The 22,645-nt window shown below is 55.0% G+C and overlaps 2 protein-coding genes across 5 annotated transcripts; one reads left to right on the top strand and one right to left on the bottom strand.

Annotated features, from left to right (window-relative positions):
* The first annotated feature begins 3 nt into the window (after nucleotides 1-3).
* LOC101532632 (XRCC1 N-terminal domain containing 1, N-terminal like) lies at nucleotides 4-15,376 on the top strand. 2 transcript variants are annotated; one of them, XM_036492432.2, is made up of 13 exons: nucleotides 4-197; nucleotides 977-1,696; nucleotides 4,218-4,430; nucleotides 5,236-5,400; nucleotides 5,870-6,044; nucleotides 7,598-7,798; nucleotides 8,234-8,396; nucleotides 9,196-9,288; nucleotides 12,330-12,522; nucleotides 12,993-13,120; nucleotides 13,235-13,313; nucleotides 13,996-14,125; nucleotides 14,894-15,376. In XM_036492432.2, the coding sequence occupies exons 1-13, from the start codon at nucleotides 183-185 to the stop codon at nucleotides 15,310-15,312; spliced, it is 2,694 nt and encodes an 897-aa protein (XP_036348325.2). In that variant the 5' UTR covers nucleotides 4-182; the 3' UTR covers nucleotides 15,313-15,376. The 2 variants fall into 2 exon arrangements, with proteins under 2 accessions (XP_036348325.2, XP_058519505.1); XM_058663522.1 differs by lacking the exon at nucleotides 13,235-13,313 and having other exon boundaries at nucleotides 14,894-15,049.
* Nucleotides 15,377-15,510: 134 nt separating this feature from the next.
* On the bottom strand, nucleotides 15,511-18,478 carry ART5 (ADP-ribosyltransferase 5). 3 transcript variants are annotated; one of them, XM_058662503.1, is made up of 4 exons: nucleotides 18,357-18,478; nucleotides 16,832-17,561; nucleotides 16,305-16,337; nucleotides 15,511-16,238 (listed from the first exon to the last, which is right to left on the bottom strand). In XM_058662503.1, exons 1-4 carry the CDS (start codon nucleotides 18,414-18,416, stop codon nucleotides 16,111-16,113), a joined length of 951 nt encoding a protein of 316 aa, XP_058518486.1. In that variant the 5' UTR covers nucleotides 18,417-18,478; the 3' UTR covers nucleotides 15,511-16,110. The 3 variants fall into 3 exon arrangements, with proteins under 3 accessions (XP_058518486.1, XP_058518487.1, XP_058518485.1); XM_058662504.1 differs by having other exon boundaries at nucleotides 15,511-16,211; XM_058662502.1 differs by having other exon boundaries at nucleotides 15,511-16,206.
* Between the last annotated feature and the right edge of the window lie 4,167 nt (nucleotides 18,479-22,645).

Below are 22,645 nucleotides of genomic sequence, written 5' to 3'. Positions count from 1 at the left end.
CACTAACATCACTTTGCCTTGGTCCCCAGGGTACTAGGCTGAGGGGGAGCAGCTGGTCCTGGCAAAGGGAGGGCCCGGGGTGGGGTTCTGAAGGGGAGGCCCAGAGGAGGCGAGGCACAGTTGGGGCAGCAAACAGCCAGAGATCAGTCCTTCAGGCCCTGTGATCGGAGGTGGGTGCAGCCATGGACCCACTCACGGTAAGAGGCTTTCCCCCAAGCACTCCCGTTTCTAGCTATCAAACAGTAGAGTGATCCAGATAGGAGGAAGGGAGATGCTAGGTATCAGGTGGGTGGTGGAGGGGTCACCATGTGAGTGGGAGGAAATCCACTCCCTAGAATGAAGAAAAGTAGTAAGCATGGGGCTAAATTTATAGAGAAAGGAAAGGGGGGAGGGGACATGTTATGCCAAGGGTGGAAGATGTCCTCTGAGTGGACAGCAGAGTTAGGGGGCTGAGGTGGAAGAGGAGGGTGTTGGGGAAGTGCTAGCTGTCCTGGCCAGGGCCAGGGGGCTTGGGGAAAATTCCCATTCAGAGACCCTCCCATGTGGACATGTCTGGACCTACCCCCGGAGAGGCTTGGGGACTTGCAGAGTGCTCAGCAGCTGAGAGCTGAAGTCAACAAGATAGGAGCTGGGTCCCTGGCAGATGCTGTGAGCCTACGGGGGTGTCCAGCGCCCAGGCCAACCCCACGCACCTGCTATTACCTCCCCCTTCTCTAGGTCACCACCTTTAGTCCAACTGGGGCCAGGGGAGAGGGGTGTTTCTGTGAGGGTGGAATTGTCCGGTTCTGACACTTTTCCTGACCTGTAAGTCTACACAATAAAGTGTGGAATCAGACAATTTTTGCAAAGTGTGTGTCTGGGACAAGCAAGACCATGATGGTGGCTGGGAGCAGAGCATCAGAAGCTATAAGCATAAGGGAAGCCTCAAAATAAAGGGGGATGAAAACTCAGATCCCACACTTTCCATTCCACCCAGCCTCAACCCAACTGGACTGAGATCGTGAATAAGAAGCTCAAGTTCCCACCTTTACTCCTGGGAGCTATCCAGGAGGGGCGACTGGGCCTTGTGCAGCAGCTGCTGGAGTCAGGGGCAGAGGCTGCCGGTGGTGGCCCCGGAGGCCCACCGCGCAATGTGGAGGAGGCTGAGGACCGCTCCTGGAGGGAAGCCCTCAACCTGGCCATCCGCCTGGGCCACGAGGCCATCACTGACGTGCTGCTGGCCAATGTCAAGTTTGACTTCCGGCAGGTCCACGAAGCCCTGCTAGTGGCAGTGGACACCAACCAGCCGGCTGTGGTGCGTCGCCTGTTGGCCCGGCTGGAGCGGGAGAAGGGTCGCAAAGTGGACACCCGGTCTTTCTCCCTGGCTTTCTTTGATTCATCCATTGATGGCTCTCGCTTTGCGCCCGGGGTCACTCCACTCACACTGGCCTGCCAGAAGGACCTGTATGAGATTGCCCAGCTGCTCATGGACCAGGGCCACACCATTGCCCGGCCCCATCCAGTCTCCTGTGCTTGCCTTGAGTGCAGCAATGCCCGCCGCTATGACCTGCTCAAGTTCTCCCTGTCCCGCATCAACACCTACCGCGGCATCGCCAGCAGGGCCCACCTGTCACTCGCCAGTGAGGACGCCATGCTGGCTGCCTTCCAGCTGAGCCGTGAGCTCAGGCGTCTGGCGCGCAAGGAGCCTGAGTTTAAGGTTGGTGTCTCACATTTCCCCTGGGGAAGGAGGACCCTGGCACTGTGTCTGCTCTTCTGGTTGACACTGCAGTGGATGTTCTGAGAAAGGGGGAGGCCCAGTCTCTGGTCTCAGGACACCTCCATCTTAAAGGGGAGCCACAAGGTTTCACTGCAATGGCAGAGAGTGGTTGCTGTGCAGGCAGCAGGGGTTAGGAGTATCCCAAGAGGCACCGGATGGGGAAGGAGAGAAGGACAGAGACAAAGAGGAAAAACAGCAGGACATACATGGAGGCAATGCTAGACAGCACAAGGCTCACTGAGTGCCTCCTAAGTATTCCCATGGAGACACCATGTGCAGACTCGAGCTTGTGGCAGCCACAGGTAGGGCAGAGAGGGGCTCCAGCTGCTACCAGGACACTCGGCCTCACCGGGCACCTCTCGGGAGAGGCTTTCAGGGCCTCCAAAGTCTAGAAAACAGAGGGCTTCCATCTGCTGGTGCGTTCCCCAAATAACCACAACAGCTAGAGCTGGGAAGCCAGGAGCCAGCAGCTTCTTCCAGATCACTCATGTGGGAACGGGGGCCCAAGCACCCAGGTCATCTTCCATGTGCTCCCAGCATACCAGCAGGAAGCCAGATTGGAAGTGGAACAGCTGGGACTTGAACCAGTGCCCATATAGGACACCAGAGCCACAGCACCAGCTCCAGGAGTTTCTTTTAAAAATGTAAACCAGGCCTTGCGCCATGGTCTAGTGGCTAAAGTCCTCGCCTTGAACACACTGGGATCCCATATGGGCACCGGTTCTAGTCCTGGCAGCCCCACTTCCCATCCAGCTCCCTGCTTGTAGCCTGGGAAAGCAGTTGAGGATGGCCCAAAGCCTTGGAACCCTGCACTTGTGTGGGAGACCTGTAAGAGCTCCTGGCTCCTGGCTTCAGATTGGCACAGCACTGGCCATTGCAGTCACTTGGGGAGTGAATCATCAGACAGAAGATATTTCTGTCTCTCCTCCTCTCTCTATATATATATATGACTTTGCAATAAACATAAATAAATCTTTTTAAAAAATATAAACCTAGGGCCCAGCACTGTAGCCTAGCAGCTAATGTCCTCACCTTGCACCCCTTGGGATCCTACATGAGCACTGGTTTGTGTCCTGGCAGCACCTCTTCCCATCCAGCTCTTTGCTTGTAGCTTGGGAAAGCAGTAGAGGATGGCCCAAAGCCTTGGGACCCTGTACCCACATAGGAGACCCAGAAGAGGCTCTTGGCTTCAGCTCGGCTCAGCAATAGCCATTATAGCCACTTGGGGAGTGAATTAGCAGATGAAGATCTTCCTCTCTGTCTCTCCTTCTCTCTGTATATCTGGTTTTTTGTTTGTGTTTTAAAGATTTTTTTTTTGTTTTTTTTTTAAAGATTTATTGATTTTATTACAAAGTCAGATATACAGAGAGGTGGAGAGACAGAGAGGAAGATCTTCCGTCCGATGTTTCACTCCCCAAGTGAGCCGCAACGGGCCAGTGCGCGCCGATCTGATGCCGGGAACCAGGAACCTCCTCCAGGTCTCCCACGCGGGTGCAGTGTCCCAAGACTTTGGGCGGTCCTCAACTGCTTTCCCAGGCCACAAGCAAGGAGCTGGATGGGAAGTGGAGCTGCCGGGATTAGAACCAGCGCCCATATGGGATCCCGGGGCATTCAAGGCGAGGACTTTAGCCGCTAGACTACGCCGCCAGGCCCAAGATTTTTTTTTGTTTTTTAAAGATTTATTTATTTTTATTACAAAGTCAAATTTAGAGAAAGGAGGAGAGACAGAGAGGAAGATCTTCCATCCGATGATTCACTCCCCAAGTAACCGCAACAGCCAGTGCTGTGCCGATCCGAAGCCGGCAACCAGGAACTTACTCCAGGTCTCCCACATGGGTGCAGGGTTCCAAGGCTTTGGGCCATCCTTGTCTGCTTTCCCAGGCCACAAGCAGGGAGCTGGATGGGAAGTGGAGCTTCTGGGATTAGAACCAGTGCCCATAGGGGATCCCGGGGCGTTCAAGGTGAGGACTTTAGCTGCTAGGCCACGCCTCCAGGTCTCTCTGTATATCTGACTTTGTAATAAAAAATAAATAAATCTTTAAAAATAAATAAATAAATAATTCTTTTTTAAAAAGTAAACCTACAGCAATTTAAGGTTGATGAAGCTAATTAAACTTGGCCACTTCTTGAATGGGAAGATTGAATTGGTCAAGAAATACACTGTTAAGATTTCTTAATGGAAGAGGCAAGCTAATAAATTCTTTTCCTAGTTGGAGTCACAGTGCGACAGGAAACAGATTAGGAAAGGAAGTACAAAGAATGGGCACAGGGGACTTAGTGATGAGGGGGAAGATGACACCAGATAAGCAAACTTGCCACAGAAGGTGCCTCACTATGGCAACAAGGATTGGAGGAGAGGGGAAGGAACATGAGATGGAGGAACATGGCTTGGGGGAAGAGCTGGGGAGGGAGCGGGATGCTGGAGTGGGGCTGAGTGCCCACCCGACCCTGCCCCTTACAGCCTGAGTACATTGCACTGGAGTCACTGTGCCAGGACTACGGCTTTGAGCTGCTGGGCATGTGCCGGAACCAGAGCGAGGTCACTGCAGTGCTCAATGACCTGGGAGAGGACAGCGACGCAGAGCCCGAGGCTGAGGGCCTGGGCCAGGCCTTTGAGGAAGGCATCCCCAACCTGGCGAGGCTGCGACTGGCTGTGAACTACAACCAGAAACGGGTCAGCTGTTTGTCACCTCCCCTGACCACTGCCACTGTCCCTCCTGCTCCCCTCCTCCCCTGCCGGCTGTCTCTAAAGCTCACCCACATCAGTCCTAAGCAATTCCTTTGCCTGTCCTCAGGACCCTCTTACACCTTGGTTCTCCCTGGGCCCTAGAAGTGAAGGCCTCTCCACTTACCCAGCTTCCTTTCCTGCCCTTCATGTCAACCCTCACCTCTCTCAAAAACCCATTCCCACAAGGGCAGACCTCATCCTCAGGCCAGGATGCCTGGATCCCCTCTGGCCTGCTGTGTCATCTCAGTACAGACTTCCTGCTGTTAGACTTCAGTAACTCCCTCCACTTTACCCAAGGTCTGTCAGGGCTTGGAGGTCAAGTGCAGCTGTTCTTCCTCTCTCAGTGGACAGCCACCCTCCACCCCCAAGCTAAAGACAGGCTCCTCTCTAGCCTCCTCCAGCCCCTTATCCCTACTCTCCTCCATCCTCAGGCACCCTGGCCAGCCAGGAACTCAACCAAACACTTCCAATGGTTCCACAGCCCTGCCTCTAACCCTCTACTCAACCCCCAGCCTCCCCTCCTCAACAGCTCCTTCCCTTCTTGACCAGTCAGAATAGAACCCTGCAGCCTCTGTCCCAGTCCCACCCACCGTTCCCTGTCTTACAGTGAATATGGGACCTGCCCATGGGCACATACAAGCTGCCTTTGTAGTTAGCATGGGAGGAAAGTGGGTGGGTTAACCTGGGGCAGGCTCCCCTGCCACCCCATCCAGGAGGCAGCTCCTCTACTCATACCCCAACCTCTGCTCAGTTTGTAGCACACCCCATCTGTCAGCAAGTGCTGTCCTCCATCTGGTGTGGGAACCTGGCCGGCTGGCGTGGAAGCACCACCATCTGGAAGCTCTTTGTAGCCTTCCTCATCTTCCTCACCATGCCCTTCCTCTGCCTCGGCTACTGGCTGGCACCCAAGTCCCAGGTACTAGGAATAAATTTCACAACACCTGTCATTTTATTCAAAACGTGCTTAGCATCAGGCCCTGTGAGTGTGGCCGTCAGGTAACTTGAAGTAGCTCAGGAAGGTCAGTGCCACACTGTGTTTCATGCAAGAGATGTCCAGGGCTCATGGTGAGTAGCAGTCAGGATTTAGACGGAGGTCTCCAAAGCCCGAGTCCCACAGATAGCCCCATACCATCCTGTTCCCCACTTTCTCTGAGGGCCCTTCAGTCAACAGCCATGCCTTAGACTCCACTGGGAGCCAGGCCCCAGGCCTGGCACTAGGATTTAGGGAAGAACAAGGCCGGAGTCCCTGCCCCCCAGTTAAGCAGGTGAGCAATGGGCAGAGGAACATTCGGGAAGTAGGGAGGGTGTGCAGGAAGCCCTGGAAGGAGGTGGTGAAGGCTAAAATGCAGCAAGACTCAGAGCCGTGCCTCCACCTCTCTCTGCAGCTGGGCCGCCTGCTGAAGATCCCAGTGCTGAAGTTCCTGCTGCACTCAGCCTCCTACCTGTGGTTCCTCATCTTCCTGCTGGGAGAGTCCCTGGTCATGGAAACGCAGCTGAGCACCTTCCGGGGCCGCAGCCAGAGTGTGTGGGAGACATCGTTGCACATGATCTGGGTGGCAGGTACGTAGGCGGGGCTTCCCTCACTGTTCTCAAGACAATGTCCCCATTGGAGACTCTTTCTGAATGACCAGCCAGGCCCTGGGGAGTTCTCACACAGCAGGGGAGCCCTGGGTTGGGGGGCTCCTTTCCTCTCTCAAAGCAGGCACCTGTCTGTGGGCCCAGGTGGGAACTCTCCTGGCAGTATGGATGCAGAGATGCTCTCTGCCAGTTATCCCACAGGTCATAGGGCAGAACAATGCTCCCATCATGTGGACATGATCATCCAGTTTATAGGCTGTGTGGTTATGGGGCCACTGGTATGAGGAACAGAACAGAGGCTGGGGCAGCAAGCCACAACAAACAGAAGGTGCCAGTACCCTTCATTTGACCATGGGAGAAGCAGCAACCAGGCTGGTTGGCACTGGCTGTAGCTTACCAGTTATTCCTGTGACATGCATGCCTGGGGTAGAAGACATGTGGAACCAGTGTGGGTGTCGCCCGTGGAAAGCTGACTGAGTTCTGTTGAGCACTGAGGGCCTTGCAAACCCTGTGCATGTTCAGCTTATGTGTGTTTAGTGCCCCTGCATCCCTGTGCACACACACACACACACACACACACACACACACACGCTGCTCTTGCTCCATCTTCCCATCATGTTAGCCCCCCAAGTCAGGGTGACAATGCATTACCATGCACCATCGCAGCCCCTCTGTTCCTTGGTCTCAGCAAGTGTTGGGGTTCTGCTTGGTGGCTCTCAGCCCCCTCATCAGACTGTGAGGCCCACAAGGACAGGGACTACACTGTGTCAGTCTTATTCCCCACAGGATCCCTCCCGCAAATGGTAGAAAGGACATGTGAACATAGGTTCAATTTGTTCTTGGCTCTTGAGGCAAAGAAGTGAACTAGACATGGTCCCTACCCTTGAGGGGCGAGCTCCAAGTTCAAGGGGGGTGGTGTTCGAGGGAGACAGACTCACAAAGAAACATCCAGAAGTGCCCCCCAGCAGTGGTGGCATGAGAGAAAGAGGTGAACAGAGCAGGCAGAGCCCCCGCACCTGATTAGGGAAGGGGCTACCACAGCGAACTGGGCTCCCGAAGGGTGTGGAGGGGCTCTCTAGGCAGAGAGAATAGTGAGTGTGCAGGGAATGGAGAAGAGAACAGCGTGGCAGAATCACTAGCCCCCCAGGATGCCCCATCCAGGACCCTGCACCTGACCCTGGACCCCTGGGCCAGCTGCTACTCTGGAGTCCCTACAGAGCAGTATTCTTTGAACAGTGGAGGGTGAGGAGAGGCAGCATTCAGTCATTTCACCTTCCAGAAGCAGGGTCCCTTAGGTGCCAATTGACTGTGCTGGAGGTGTGCAGGCCTCGCCAGCAGGGAGTACAGATCTGCATCAAAGAGGAGTCTTCTTATTCCCACATGACATCACTCGGCACCCCAGGAGATCTGTCCACATTTTATCAACTTACCTCCCCACTGCCATCAAAGGGTCCATTTCCCCAACTGCAACTATGCTCTGGCTTTGGAGTGTAAGAGTTTTTCCCCACCTTGGCCTGGCCCTGACTCCCCTTCAGGCTTCCTGTGGTTTGAGTGTAAAGAAGTGTGGATTGAAGGCCTGCGCAGCTACCTCCTGGACTGGTGGAACTTCCTGGATGTGGTCATCCTGTCCCTGTACCTGGCGGCCTTCGCCCTGCGCCTCCTGCTGGCCGGCCTCGCCTACTTGCACTGCCGGGATGCCTCTGATGGGGCTGCCTGCCGCTACTTCACCTCAGCCGGTGAGTGTCCCCCACTTGCCACCCCAGTCCTTCCTCTTGCTTGGCTCCTGACCACAGCCCCCTTTCTTTTTTTTTTTTTAAAGATTTATTTATTTTTATTGCAAAGTCAGATATACAGAGAGGAGGAGAGACAGAGAGGAAGATCCTCCGTCCGATGATTCACTCCCCAAGTAACCGCAACGAGCCGGTGCGCGCCGATCCGAAGCCGGGAACCAGGAACCTCCTCCAGGTCTCCCACACGGGTGCAGGGTCCCAAAGCATTGGGTTGTCCTCCACTGCTTTCCCAGGCCACAAGCAGGGAGCGGGATCGGAAGTGGAGCTGCCGGGATCAGAACCGGCGCCCATATGGGATCCCGGGCGTTCAAGGCAAGGACTTTAGCCACTAGGCCACGCCGCTGGGCCCAACACAACCCCCTTTCTTTCTGCCCCACACAGAGCGAGATGAGTGGCGCACCGAGGATCCCCAGTTCTTGGCAGAGGTACTCTTTGCTGTCACCAGCATGCTCAGCTTCACCCGCCTGGCCTACATTCTGCCAGCCCACGAGTCGCTGGGTACCCTGCAGATCTCCATTGGCAGGATGATCGATGACATGATCCGGTGCGCTCCACCTGCCAGCTCCTCTGGTATCACCCCACCTCTCTTCCTTCCCAGAGTCCTCAGGCCTCCAGCAGTATGGATGCTCAGCACCTGCCTTCCTCCATAGGCACAGGCTTGGGAATCCTCTGCAGCCCTGGGAGGAGAGGCCAGCTGTGTAGGGAGCTCTGTGCCTCTTTCCTAGCTCTCAGAGAAGTCTACAGCCCCAGGGAAAAATTACAAACCACAGAGCAGAGCCCTTGATTGGGACTCCTAGGCTGGGTTCTACCTGTGTTCCAGCAGGCCCTCCCTGAGCCTGTTTTCCCATCTTTAAGCCAAGGCACCAGATCCAGGAGGACTCGTTTGGTCTTCCCACCCAACAACTGCTGTTTGAACCCATGACCATCTCTGATCTCCTTAGTGCTTCTCACCTGACTGCAAACAGCCACACCTGGCCTCTCCCCCAAAGCCAATGCCTGCTCCCCTGGGGTGGGCACCCTTGGAGAGAAAAGCCCCGATTGCGTTAGCTCAGCCCAGCGGCAGGAAGACCCTCCTGCTGCACACTGACATGCTTTCGCTTGCGGCTTTGACTCTCCGGCTGACGGCCACCATCTGTCCAGCTGACTCCTAGCTGTTCCCGGGCCATCTCTACCTTCCCGGAAAACTGGCCCAATCCTTGGCTTGGGGTGTTTAGACTCAATATATGCTCCTTTCTCACCTCTTAACTTCTCCATTCTTCAACAATAACTGAAAACTTGTCGAGAGGGGCATCTACCCCTTCTCCTTCCCAGAACCTGACCTCCAACCTCCCACTCCTTGCCAGGTTCATGTTCATCCTCATGATCATCCTGACCGCCTTCCTCTGTGGCCTCAACAATATCTACGTGCCTTATCAGGAGACGGAACGGCTGGGCAAGTATGCTGGGCCAGGCGTGGGTTGTGGGGTGGGGTGGGGCGGTTGGCACCTTGTAGCTCAGAGCCTGAGATGACTGTCCTTGCCTCGCCCCTCCATCCCTCCACTCATTCAGTCAGCCAGTTCTCTTATTTTCTCATGCTCTCATTCATTCTGACATTCATTCATTTTCTCATTTATGCATTCATTTGTTAACTTATCTTTCCCCCAATTTTTTATTTTGAAAAATGTCAGTCTTACAAAAAAAGTGAAAAGTATGGTGGACACTATGCACCCTTCGCCCAGCTTCACCAACTGCAGTGTTCAGCTGCACTGGCTTGATCTGTTGCTCTTTATGCTGCTATTTTCCTGGGACATCTGAAAGTCCGTTGATAACATGACCACCTCTAAATAGCACCAGATGCCTCCTGTGAGATCAGACTCACAGAATGCTAACACTGAACGTTAGTGCTTTACTGTAAACTCCTTATCAGAGTTCTTCAAATTCCAAACAGAAAAAAGATCTTTATACAGTCCAAAATTGTAATATCCAGCCTAGGATTGGGTCCCATTTCTTTTGTCCCATCTCTTTCATTTCCTTCCACCTAGACTACTCCCCCTACCTCTGTTGTTACAAAGCAAATGAACCTTTTTGCCGAGACTATACCAAGTTACAGTCCATAGTTAGGAATGGTCCCCTTTCTCATGACTGGATAAGAACACAGCCCAGTGGGTGGTGTGACCTTCTGTCTTGTCACATCAGGAGACACATGCTGTCAGCTAGCCTACTGGCTGGTCCCCTGGGCTAGCAACCCTCACCATTGCGAGGGACCGGGGGAGCCCTTTTAGTCACAGGTTGTCAGGCCTGTGTCACTTAACAGTCCCCTTGCACCCACTCACTCAGTGGCTTCCACAGGTAATTTCTATCAGAATCAGTTTTTACAATGGTGGCTTCCAATTAGGGATTTTCTGCTTGTGTCTTTTTTCTACCTTATTAGTTGGCATTCTTGTATAAACAACTGCTTCCTCCTATCTTCCTTTTGGAATATCACTATGGGTACAATTTTTTTTTAAGATATGATAATCCATTCCAGGCATTATTATTATTTGTATGCCAAATTTTTCCTATATGAAAACATGCATCATCCATTCATTCATTTATATTTTGCATTCAGTCCTTATGGGATTGCTGTTGCTGTTGCTGTTGCTGTGGAGGTCATGCCATTGACTGATGCCCTGGCCCTGGGAGCACAGACAGGAGAGATGAGCCGGACCCACCCTCATGGGGAAGACAACCACGTGACAGACGAGCTCGCCCAGGGAGCCACATGCCATGACAGAGAAAGGCTTCTGTTGAGGGTGGTCAGGTGGGAGCTGGAGAAGAGCAGAACTGCCCATGGGGTTGGCACCCAGAGGACAGTCTGTGCAGGCAGGCTGAAGGTGGTAGCTAGGGCCAGTCCTGAGCTCACACAGGTCTGACTGAGACATCCAGCCCGGGATCTCCCAGCAGCCTTCCAAGCAGCCTTCATGAATGCAGCTGGGCAATGGGCGATGACCTAGTTTTTGATGCAAAAGGATCCACACTTGGACCTTAGCTTTCACAGTTTAAAACATCCATGTTGATCCCAGTAATTCCTCCCTGCAGCCTACTGCCTGTGTCCTGGTGGTATCAGTTGACAGTAACATGAGAAGGTTTGGCCCTCCAGGACTGTTCATTCAGATGCGTAACAGCTAATTGCAGCAACATCACTGAAAGCATCAGGCAGGCTGCATGGCCGCCACCTACATCAAGGGTGGTGAGGAGCCTTTCCAGGTTGACAAACATAGTCACACAGATGAGGTCAGATGGGCATTTAGAAAGAATGCCTTGGACAGGCTAATGAGAGGCTGAGGAGAGACCAAGGTCAGCCTGTGGTAATGTGGGCCTAACCTGGTGCCTAGAGGGAAGGACTAAGATTCACAAGGAAATATGATAGGGGGAAAGTGATCAGATCTGTGAGCAACTAACGGACAGACACATTCTGCCAGGGCAGGAGAGGGAGTTTGGGAAGGGCTGCCTGTCAGGTGGCGCAGCAGAGCAGCCACCACCATGCTCTACGCAGATCACGGCAAGACTCTATCTTTCTGTGTAAATGTTGGGTTGTTTGTTTTCATTTTATTTGGAAGATAGAGTTCTTCCTTCTGCCAGTTCACTCCCTGAATGCCTGCAACAGCCAAGCCTGTACCGGGTTGCCAAGAACCTCAAACTGAATCTGGGTATCCCTCATGGGTGGCAGGGACCCAAGTACTTGAGGCATCACTGCTGCCTCCCAGGGTGCATCTTGGCAGGAAGCTGGACTGGAAGTAGAGGAGGCAGCACTTGGATGCAGGCACCCTGGGCATGAGATGCAGGTGCCTGCAGTGACATCTCAACAGCTGGGCCAAATGCTCACCCCAAGACAGCTTCTTAATTTCTCTCCAAGCTTTCACTCTGCTTCCCTTGCATGCTACTCACACAACCCACAAGATCTTTCCAAATGGGAATCAGGTGTCTCCCTCTGCTTAGAACCCTTCCTGGGTTCCTGCTGCTCTGAAGCTGTGGCAAGAGCCTTTGTTTCCTTCTCCCAAGCCCGAATGTTTGCTGGATCTCTCTCCCTGTCCCCCTACCTCCCCTCCTCGGAATGCTATTGTCCACTCCACCTTCCCTTTCACCTGCTGATGCCCTGGTCTTTTCCACAACTCAATTTCTCCAGGCAGCTTTCCCCCACCCAGTCCAGATCAGAATACCCTACACTGCACCATCATAGCACTCACCACCATTTAGGATGTTGATGGACCGGACTGATGCCCACCTCATCCCACCGCCATCTGGGAACAGAAGGGCCTCAAAGACGGAGACTGTGACATAGGGTGTGCTCAGCAGACACTGGTCGGCTGAAGCTCAGAAAGCGTGGGTATCTGCCTGGGCCAGGGTGGTTCCAAGGGTGTCATGGCTGCAGAATGTCATGGCTGGGATGAGGAGGGGAGGAGAGTCGGGGTGGACCTCAGCCCTCAGTGCCCTTCCCTCTCTTGGCCCGGCCTGCCAGCTTCAATGAAACATTCCAGTTCCTGTTCTGGACCATGTTTGGCATGGAAGAGCACAGTGTGGTGGACATGCCCCAGTTTCTGGTGCCTGAATTTGTGGGCCGGGCCCTTTACGGTATCTTCACCATTGTCATGGTCATCGTGCTGCTCAACATGCTCATTGCCATGATCACCAACTCCTTCCAGAAGATTGAGGTGCGTGCATCAAGGCTGGCTCAGGCCCCAGGAGCAGAAGGAGCGAAGGAAGGGAGAGCAGGAAGGTGTACAGAATTAAAGTGCTTAGGTTCCTGTGTGTGGCCTCTGCCATCATCTAGTTCTGTGGCTTTGGCCAAGCTGCCTGCTGGAAATGGAGATTCCTAGTAAATCCTCTGTCCTACCCTCTTTATGGCTGTGGGGAGGGAGTTGCTGTGGAAAAGCCACTGGGAGCCTAAGAAAGAAGAGGGAAGGAAATGGATGGGCTGCACAGGATGACAGGTAATGGGGAGACCATCACAGGCAGAGATGCAGGTGGTTGGTCAGGATGAGGCAAGAACAGGGAGGAGAATGCAATGGGTGCACTGCAGGTAAGAGTTGTAAGGATTGGGGTAAAGATGGGCAGCTAGAGTGGGCAAGAGAGCCAGGTGCCAACATGAGCCTGCCACGGCCACCTTCCTCCCTGCCCCCAGGACGATGCTGATGTGGAGTGGAAGTTTGCTCGCTCCAAGCTCTACCTGTCCTACTTCCGCGAGGGCCTGACGCTCCCTGTGCCCTTCAACATCCTGCCCTCCCCCAAGGCCATCTTCTACCTTCTCAGGTGATGACCTCAGAGCCCTCACTCCCAACTCCAAGCGCTCAGCACCCAGCTCCTGACCCCCCATTTCCCTCAGCCCATCCCCTGCCTAATCTCTTCCCACCATTGGAATCTCAGGAGAATCTTCCAGTTCATTTGCTGCTGCTGCTCTGGCTGCAAAGCCAAGAAGCCCGAGTACCCCCCGATCCCATCATTTGTGAGTACCTTGGCTGCTTGCTGCCTGTTAGCTCCCGCTGTGTTGCCCAGGCCACCCCAGCTGTGCGCATGACCTGGGCTTGTCCGTCTGCCCAGGAACAGTTCTCCAAGAATCCTGTTACCAGCTCCCTCTCCCTCATGTGCCTTCTGTTCCTGCTGCTTCGCACTGGCCAGTTCCTAAACTTCCCACCCATGTTACATGACTTAAACACAAGCTACCCTTCTCTTAAGATGCAGAGACCCTTAAGCTCAGACAAACCTTTTCATTTGCACCAAGACGTGGTTGAATGTTTAATTTTGTAAAAACATGGTGAGAAGTCCAGGGTAAATGCCCCCCAGGCTGGGAAATCAGAGGCAGACAGAGGCCTGGGGGTGGCCAGGGGCTCAGTCACCCCTCCCCACCTGCTCCTAACCCAGACAGGCATGGCCCAAGTCCCTTCCTACCACATACCAGCATCCCTGCAGGGTCTGCAGGAGTCCCCAACTCTCAGCCTTCTCCCACTTCAGGCCCCTCCAGCCATCCACTCCCTCCAGGACCACACTGGGAGACGAAGGAAGAACCAATCCTGGGTGTGCTGTCTTTAGGAGAGTCTGCCATGGTCCTCTGTGGCTGAGGGTGGGGGCAGGAAGTAGGTGAAAGCCAGGCATGGAGAATCTCTCCCTTCTCTGCCTTTCCACTCCAGGCCAACCCTGGAGCAGGACCAGGGCCAGCAGAAGGCGAGCGCGGCTCCTACCGCCTGCGTGTCATCAAGGCTCTGGTCCAGCGCTACATTGAGACTGCCCGGCGTGAGTTCGAGGAGACCCGGCGGAAAGGTTAGCTGCCCACCTCCAAGCCTGCCCTATGCCTGCTTCCCGCTCCGCCGCGGGCCAACACCCAAACCCTGCCCATGCTGCACTTGACTTTCAGTCACCCCCTGACTTCCTCGAGTATTTATTCCTCTCAGCTCCCTTAATCATGCCTTCCTGCCTCCATTTGTTTTTCTCTCACTCACTCTCTGACCCATTCATGCATCCAACCAGCAAGGGTCACTGTTGTGTCCCTTCTGTCCTATCCTGGAGGGAGGAGCACTGTGGAACAGGGACATTGAGGAAGCATTCTGTGTGGTGCCACACAGAACCATCATGCCAGGCAGAAAGTTCTTTGGTCAGGAAGCCCACGGCAGTCTCATTTTGAGAGGATTGAGGGTAGGAAGAAGTTGGTGAAAGAGCAGGTGGAATTTAAACTGAGGATGAAGGATGGATATGCACTGGCCAGGAACAGACCAGGGAGAGGCTGACAGGGGCTCATGTACAAACCTCTGCTCATTTCAAACTGGTTGTGTGACCCTCTCACCCAGGAGATTCTCCATCTTTCCATGCCTATACTTTGCCATCACCCACTCCCAAGTTAGACACATTCCTCCACCCCCCACCCTGAGTCCTGCCTTCCCACCTGACATCCAGCCTGTGAGCCAGGCCCTTGCTTCCTGCAGTCTCCCCGATCGGGAACCCCAGACTGGGTACCTCCCACAGGCCTGTGGAGGGTAGTAGAGGTACGGTGCAGGCTTGTCCTCTGAAAGACCTCCCTGCTACTGCCCCCAGACTTGGGCAACAGACTGACGGAGCTGACCAAGACTGTGTCGCGGTTGCAGAGTGAGGTGGCTGGTGTACAGCGAACCTTGGCAGATGGGGGAACACGCCGGCCTCCTGATGGTGCCAGCATTCTCAGCCGGTACATCACCCGGGTACGCAACAGCTTCCAGAACCTGGGCCCCCCCATCCCTGAGACCCCAGAGCTGACAATGCCAGGGATGGTGGACATTCAGCCATCTTCAGAAACTGGGCCTCAGGATGCTGGTGGCCCAGCAGCTCCAGCTGCCCTGGGGCCTGGCTTCTCCTCCCCAGCTCATGTGCTGGTACACAGAGAGCAGGAAGCCGAGGGGCCTGGGGACCTGCCCCTGGAGGAGGGTTTGGGGGCCAAAGAGGGCACCCCAAACTGTGGTCTGACGCAGTGTGGCTGAGCATAGTGGCCTTGTGGGAATGGAACACAGGTGGGGGAGATCACTTAATAGGCACCTATACTGCTTTCCTTGCCTCAATAAAAGTCCAATAAAAGTTCTTTCCTGAATGTCAGATGTAACCAGAGTCTGCAAGAACTCCGGCCTCTTGATATTGGAGGACCCTCCCCCATTCTCTCTGGAAAAAACCTAGAGCCACTTGCTCAGGGGACCTCAGATCTCCAGTGGAAAATGTGTAGGCTGGAACACAAGAGGCTGGGCTGTAACCCCAGCAATCTGACCTACAGCAAGCAGCTTCCTCCCTTGGCTTTGCAGACAAACAGGGCTGAAGGATCCCACGCGTCCCCCTTCCTGCCCTCATGGTTCAGGTGAGGACCCTCACAGTCGATGCTTCTGGGTGTGCAAGTTACAGTGTGGGACACAGGTCTGAACGTGAGTCTAGAACTAGCAATGGTCACCAAGTTTCCTTTTCTGGTCCCTTTGTCCCTGGAGCAAGGCAGACAGTCTAGTTCCATGGAATAAGTCACAGAGTCCTGTGTTGCCACACACCACAGCATCATTTAATGGAGTGGCTGTCCCAGGCCTTCCCTGGCTTATTCTACCAAGTCCCCATCATGTAACCAGGCTCCATCAACCCTGCGATTGCCTTAGCTCTCCCTGCATCCTGGTTGGGAATGCGGCCTCTGGGTCTGGGTCCGGAGCCACATTCTTGCTTCTTGATGCTGTTCAAGGCCTCTCCCCACCCCTTTTCACACGGAAGTCACCGGTCCCTGGGATTCCAAGGTGGCAGGTGTTGGCCTTTCAGAACCCAGCCTTTGAAAGCAGGAGTCCCCCGGGGTCTAAGAGCACGGTATCCCAGGCGAGTGGTGGTAAGGCCCCCTTGGAGGGTAGTCCAGGCTGCCCTACCATTAGAAAGAGGAAGAAACACACTGAATGGAGTCATCTGGGCCAGGAGAAGTGGACACAGCTGAGGCAGGGGCAAAAAGGCGACTCACCTGGCAGAGACACGCAGCCTGACCTCTTCTCCCCTGCAAGGGATGACACCGTGACGCCTCCGTGCACACAGGCTCTCACCCGAGATGTCCCTTCCCACTGGGCCCTGCAGGCCCCATCCCTCTCTCAATCCAGCTTTCCCTTCATGAACTTCTGATTTCCCACCCCCCAACCCAGAGTCGTTCCAGATGGTCCTTCCATCCCAGCTCCACACTCACTCCGCCCCAGCATTTGGCAGACACACATGTATGTAGGAGTTGGCGCAGCATGCCTATCTCCCCCTGCTGCTCTCTGTGCCCCTGCACCAGGGGCCTTTGCTCCAGGGGGCTTTACACAGCACATGGAACCAAACCCTGGACAATACAGAGCATCGGCTGAGACTAGTCACAGACCTGGAAAACACTGGCAGGCCAGCAACTCTGGCTGACTGCCCGCCTTCGGCTTGCCCCGTTACCCAGGTGGGGGCCCTGAAGGCTCCAGGCTTGCTTTACCCTCCCTCGCCAGTCCTGCTCCCCCATGCACAGCTCACCACCCAAATAGGCGCAGTTAAAGTGGCTGCAGGTCTGATTGTAGCTCCAGAGATTCACTCGGCTCCAGGCTCCATCCTGGGAAAACTTGGTGACCAAGAAGACTTCATGGGGGGGAATGAGCACCTCACGCTCCTCGGGGAAGACTGACAGTGCCTGGATAGGGGCCCCAAAGCATGTCCTTAGGGAGAAGAGGGTAGCATTACCAAATCTTTGGGCCACTGCCTCATCCAGGGAGCTGGAAGCAAACTGCCCCAGGCGGACGGAGTCCCCCAACTTCTTGGGTTCAAAGCGAAGGCTGCCCACGCCTCGGAACACCAGCTGCCCAGGGCTGGTGCTGCAGCCGGCACCGCCCCGCAGCAGCTGCAGAGCCCGGGTCAGGTAGAAATGCAAGGCCTTGAAGGGGAAGTGCCTCAGGTAGCTCTCCCGGGAGCTGCCACCCGTCCGCACAGCATGGTTCAGCTCCTGGTACAAGGTGTTGGAGGAGTTGGTGTATACTATTACAGCTATGCCATGCTGGGCTTTGAACCCCAGGGGCAAGGTGAGGCCTCCCCGCCGGTGCTCCCAGGCCTCTCGGGCTGCCTCCCAGGAGGCCCGCAGCAGAGCATGGCCAGCCATCTCCTCCTTCAGCAGGCAGGCGGCCTTCTCCTCCATCTCCTCAGCACAGCCCACATAGGCATCATCGAAGGTATCTGGGGCCAGACCCAGCGCCAGGACAGGAACAGCCTGGGCCTGTGGACGGGGCAGGAAGAGGGGAGGCACACAAGAAAGGGTGTGAGTTCAGAGTATGGCCCAGAGGGCCCAGTGGCCAAGGGGTTGGAAACCACAGAAACAGCTTATTTGATTCCATGCCCGAATCTCAATGTGACTTGGCAAAGGCCCAAGGAAAGACTTCAATCCCACAGGCAGCTGAAGTCAGCCGTGTGAGTTCAAGTCCTGACTTCACCACCTATTCTCTTAGGCAAGTCTCAAATCCAGGGGGGTTCAGGTTCTCTACCTAAAAAGGCCCTTTCAACCTCACAGTTACCGTGAATACAGTTGAGAGACCATCACCGCCACACAACCTGAGAAAGCGCCCTGCGTCCTGTGGGAGGAGGGGCAGGTGCGCTCCCAGCACTCCTCTGATGTGTCAGTGTGTGGCTGGCACAAACACCCACAGCCAAGCTCCCATGCACTGAAGCTGGGCAGGTACGCAGCCTCCACAACAAATCAGTCAGCTCTGGGACACCAAGTCCTCTCTGCTTCAGAAGCCTTTGTTCCCAAACCCAGGGGAGGGGCCAAGCCCTAAGCTGGAGTTTCGCTGTGGCAAGAGATGAGAAATGGAAGGCAACCCGAGGGAGGTTTGAAATGAATAGGTGGGGTTTGTAGGAGGCATTGTAGGTAGAGGAGGGGACTCTGGGAGAAGGAAGGGAGATTGGGGCTCCCTGCAAGGGTAGAGGCTTCTGGGAGGACTGGCATCCCAGGCTAGAGTTCTGAGGAGGGAATTCTGAGGGGAACCTGTCCCCCAGCTGCCCCTTCCTGAGTTACCTGCCAGAGGGTGTGGAAGCCAGGGTAGCTGAGCACGGCCAGCAGGATAGCCAGCATCATCTGCTGTCAGAATGAGGGTGGCACCAGAAGTGACGGCAGGGCGCTGACCGTGAGGGACCCCGGCACCCTTGCTCCAGTGGCCTGAGGGGTCCTGGGTTCAGGGTCCGTGGACGGGGATCAGATCGGGCAGGGCCTCACCGATTACAGTCCCCAGCACAGTCTCAGCTCCTCAGACTGCCCGGGTGGATGGTGACGGTGGGGCAGTGACCTGGCTCCGTCCAGAGTCCAGGACCCACCGGGAGGCTGCGGAGGTTGAGCCGGGAAGGAGCACGGGAGGCTGGGGCTGACAGCTGACAAAATCCCGGAGGCTAACTATAGCCCCTGGCTAGTAACCGGACACTTCTCCCCAACAACGGACAGGGGGCTGGGAAGCTGGGGCCAGGGGAGGCCAGTCAGAGGCGGGGCCTAACTCCACTTCTCCGAGACCACTGGTTCTTTCTCCAGGACCCTCCTCGGGCTCGTAGCAAGGCCAGGCGTGGAGGAGGTGACTGAGAGACTTGGCTTCTCCCTCAGAGGAGCCCTGTCTTCTAAGACTCGAGGCCTGTCCGCATAGAGGTCAGCGCCTGCGCATTTGCTTATTTACATATATTTGCATAGCACCGCCCCATCACCGCCTGGTTCACTTGCTCTGGCCTCTGGGCTACAAGCCCCGCCCTTCCTTCTCCTTACCACCCTCCAAAGCTGGGTGGCACCAGAAGCCCCCTCTCCCCAACCCCCTATCTTTGGCCCTTTACAAACACTGGCCCTTGCCCCACCTCCTCTGGGCTGGGCTATAATTAGCCTGGCTCTTCGTTCTGGACACCCTGATCAGAGGTAATGAGAGAAGGGACCAGCAGAGGAATCAGTAATGGGCACGGAGGGGAGGAACCTGGGCAGCCAGATCCTGCATGAGGAAGGCGGCCGGGTCCCACCCACTGGGGCCCAAGACAGGCTGCAAGCTGGGGCAGTGCTGGGCATGGGCAGTTCACCTGTCAGGAGCAACCAGCCTATTCCTGACCCCCCTCTCGCCTCACACTGCCACTCTGAGGCTCTCCTCCTACTATCCTCATTTCTCCAAAAATCCTTCCTGAAGACCAACTATGTGCGCAGGCTTGGGGATGGGGGTTTGGGGGAGAGAGGAGGAAAGTCAGACAACCCCACCCCCACTGCTTCTTGGGGACCAGCTTGGTTCTCTGAGCCTCTCCAATGACAAGAGCCACACCCCTGGTTGCTGTGACCATGGAAGGGGACATACATGCTTTACTGCTCTCTCTTCATGGGCCTGTATGAGCATTTTGGCTCCTAGGGTCTGCTTTATGGGGTCCCTGCTTTAGTCTCTCTCCATCCCAGGACCTGGAAACCCCCAAAGGTGCAAGAGATGGGCTGAAAGAGGGCTATGGGGGGGCACCCCTGGTGGGCAGTGATTCCTGTGGCCTGCAACCCAGCCTCCTCAGCAGGAACCTCACCTCAGATAAGTCTTGCTGGTCACCTGAAAGTCACAAACTGTAAGAGATTCTCTCTAGATTGGCAGCAATCCAGAACTGATGAACTATCAAAACTGTATGAGCAGGTCCCTCAGAGCGCGCCTCCCATTGGGGATCTGGGATGGGTGGGAGGTTGGGTGGGAGGTTGGGTGGGGCTTTTCCCTTTGTTTTTTTTCCCTGACCCCAGATACAGGGTAAAATTATATTGATGTGGAAACAATGGTATTACCCACTTTCACCCAGTAGCCCTTGACCCTTTGTTCCCTAATCAACTAAGAAAGATTATTTAAAAAAATTTTTTTTAAATAATAAAAAAAAGAGATTCTCTCTAAAGCCTCCTCTCTCCCTCCCCCTTGGCTGGTCAGCGTCCATCTCAGCCTGAACCCTGAAGGCCTGTCCCCCTCCCCTCTGACTCCTGGGAGTCCCCTCTGTGTAGGAAGAGCCCCAGCCTGTATCCCAGGGCAGAGGGGTGGGGGCCAGTGTTCCCTGGCTTCAAGGAGACACCAGAAATAGATGGGCAGGTATCACTTTTCCAAGCAGCTGCAAGGGGGCGGGGTGGCAGGGCATCACTGTATAAAGGGGATCCTGTCCTCCTCTCCCTTGGTGACTACATCCGAGACTAACCCCAGCTTCCCTGCCCTGGACAAGGCCTAGGTAAGGGGCATGCTGACTTTCTCCTGGGTGTTGGGAGGGGAAGAGGTTGTTTTTTTTTTTTAACAATTAATTTAATTTTATTGGAAAGTCAGATATACACAGAGGAGGAGAGACAAAGAGGAAGATCTTCCATCCATTGATTCACTCCCCAAGCGGCCACAATGACTGGAGCTGAGTCAATCCGAAGCCAGGAGCCTCCTCTGGTTCTCCCACACAGGTGCAGGATCCCAAGCTCTGAGCCATCCTCAACTGCTTTCCCAGGCCACAAGCAGGGAGCTGGATGGGAAACAGGGCTGCTGGGATTAGAACCAGCACCCATATGGGATCCTGGTGCAATGTGCAAGGCGAGGACTTAAGCCACTAGGCTGCCATGCCGGGCCCAAGGGAGAGAGGTTTTAGAGGAAAAGCTATGGAAATGAATGGTGGAGTTTTAAACCTTGTAGGGTTCCTAGGGAAAGACTGGGGGTCACATTTCTAGATTGAATGGTCAGTGAGAGCCTGGGTCTGGGTAGATGGACAAGAGAACAGCCTCAAGCAGGATGAGAAATGCCGCGGGCAGCTCTGGGACTGACAGTCCCCAGCCTCCACTTCTGCCCTCTTGCACCCTCCTCACTCCGCCTGACTCCTCACCCTTCCCTGGTCACTGTGCTCTGCAGTGGACTACACTGTTCTCTGGCCCACAAAGTCTCAGCCAACATGCTGTGCCAGGTCTTGGGCTGAGTCAAACCTGCTCCTTGCGCTGAAGAGACTTATGGGTCAGGAGAGGGGACACGCACAGCCCAGGACAGTCCTGTGGGAGCCCAGAGGAGTCCAAGGCTTCAGGGAGAAGGGTATCCAGAGGAGATGGGAGGTGAATGGAGAACCATGGGGAGAGAGCTGGGGCGGGGGTAGGGGGAGGAAGGGAGATTGTGACCTATAGGCAGCAGCTAGGCAGGCAGGCCAGGGCCCAGGCTGGGAACGGGGGTCATGGAGGGCAGTACAAAAAGGGTCTCAGGGGCCGTGGAGGAGTGTGTGGCTTGGTTTTGCTCTTCTCTCTAAGCGTGACTTAGCTCTCCCCTCATCATCTCTATTGCCACATTCGTACTCCATGTGTTGAGAGATGTCTTCCAGTCTGTTTCAACACAGAGTATGGCTGGAGCTGTGCCTTCCAGCCTCTGCTGCCACTGGTGACAGTGCGGGTAGGTGCAGACTTGAGCAGAGCAGGGGTGTGGAAGTGAGCCGAGGGCAGGAGGAGATGTGGTAGGGCCCAGTCCCATGCACAGCACTAGTTGGCAGCCACACGAGTGTCTGCTGTGTGACGGAGCCAGTGGATGCCCTGGGTGACTAGGTGAATGGTGGGGACAACGTATCAGAGGAGACATGCAAAGTGATAGGAACCCTGTGCCCCTGCCCCTGAGCTAGACTAAACCTACGGGGAAATTCATCCCAAGGTGTTAGTAACTCTGATGCCCAGGGGCCTGAGGCCACAGGCCTACAGAACCCAAGAACAGAACTATGGCCTCACCGCCGCCCCCACACCCCCCAGCCTTCCTTGCTCTCTCCCTGCACAGCTCATCTCTTCTTGGGCACCAAACCCCTGAGGTTCTCACATGGTGCCACCTTGTGTCCATTTGACCACCCCTGAGAGTTGAGGTTTTCTGGACAGAACTCATCACATTTCCCCTGTGAACCTGACCACTCACGCACGTCATTCCTTAACTGAGCACCTGCTATGTCCTGGGACCTCAGTGATGAGCAGGAAGTGCCTCTGGGGTCTGCTTGGGTACAAGAGAACATCAGTGGTGAACAGGATGATGCGGGGCACTTGAACATGTGTCAAGAGGGCAAATCTCGCAGAAAAATCTTGCCTGAAGCTTACTAACGGAAAGCAAGCCAGTGTGCCATGGAAGCCCACACGAGGGGACCCCAGGACACGTTGTGGGGAGTGGGGTGGATGGGTATGTTTGTTATCTGGACTGAGACAACAGTAACAAACACGTCTGCCTATTTCCAAACTCACGGCATTGTATATACTGGTATGCTTTTCATACAGCAGTTCCATTTCACTGGAAGTGGAAAAAAAAACAAAAAACCAAAGAAACACTGATCAGTGTTGGAAAAGAGATGTCCTGG

The sequence above is a fragment of the Ochotona princeps genome, chromosome 4 (genome assembly GCF_030435755.1).
Source record: "Ochotona princeps isolate mOchPri1 chromosome 4, mOchPri1.hap1, whole genome shotgun sequence".
Taxonomy (NCBI): Eukaryota; Metazoa; Chordata; class Mammalia; order Lagomorpha; family Ochotonidae; genus Ochotona; species Ochotona princeps.
The sequence above is the reverse complement of the archived record's forward strand: the minus strand, read 5'-3'. Positions and strand labels throughout refer to the sequence as shown.

Excerpts from the sequence above, each read along its gene's own strand:
- ART5 (XM_058662502.1), bottom strand. The coding sequence starts at position 18,416 with ATGATGCTGGCTATCCTGCTGGCCGTGCTCAGCTACCCTGGCTTCCAC. Across the intron at positions 17,562-18,356 it reads GCTTCCACACCCTCTGGCAG|GCCCAGGCTGTTCCTGTCCT; the intron begins GTAACTCAGGAA and ends CCCCGTCCACAG. Across the intron at positions 16,207-16,304 it reads AGGCTGCGTGTCTCTGCCAG|CCTGGACTACCCTCCAAGGG; the intron begins GTGAGTCGCCTT and ends ATGGTAGGGCAG.
- LOC101532632 (XM_036492432.2), top strand. Across the intron at positions 4,431-5,235 it reads TGAACTACAACCAGAAACGG|TTTGTAGCACACCCCATCTG; the intron begins GTCAGCTGTTTG and ends ACCTCTGCTCAG. Across the intron at positions 8,397-9,195 it reads ATGATCGATGACATGATCCG|GTTCATGTTCATCCTCATGA; the intron begins GTGCGCTCCACC and ends ACTCCTTGCCAG.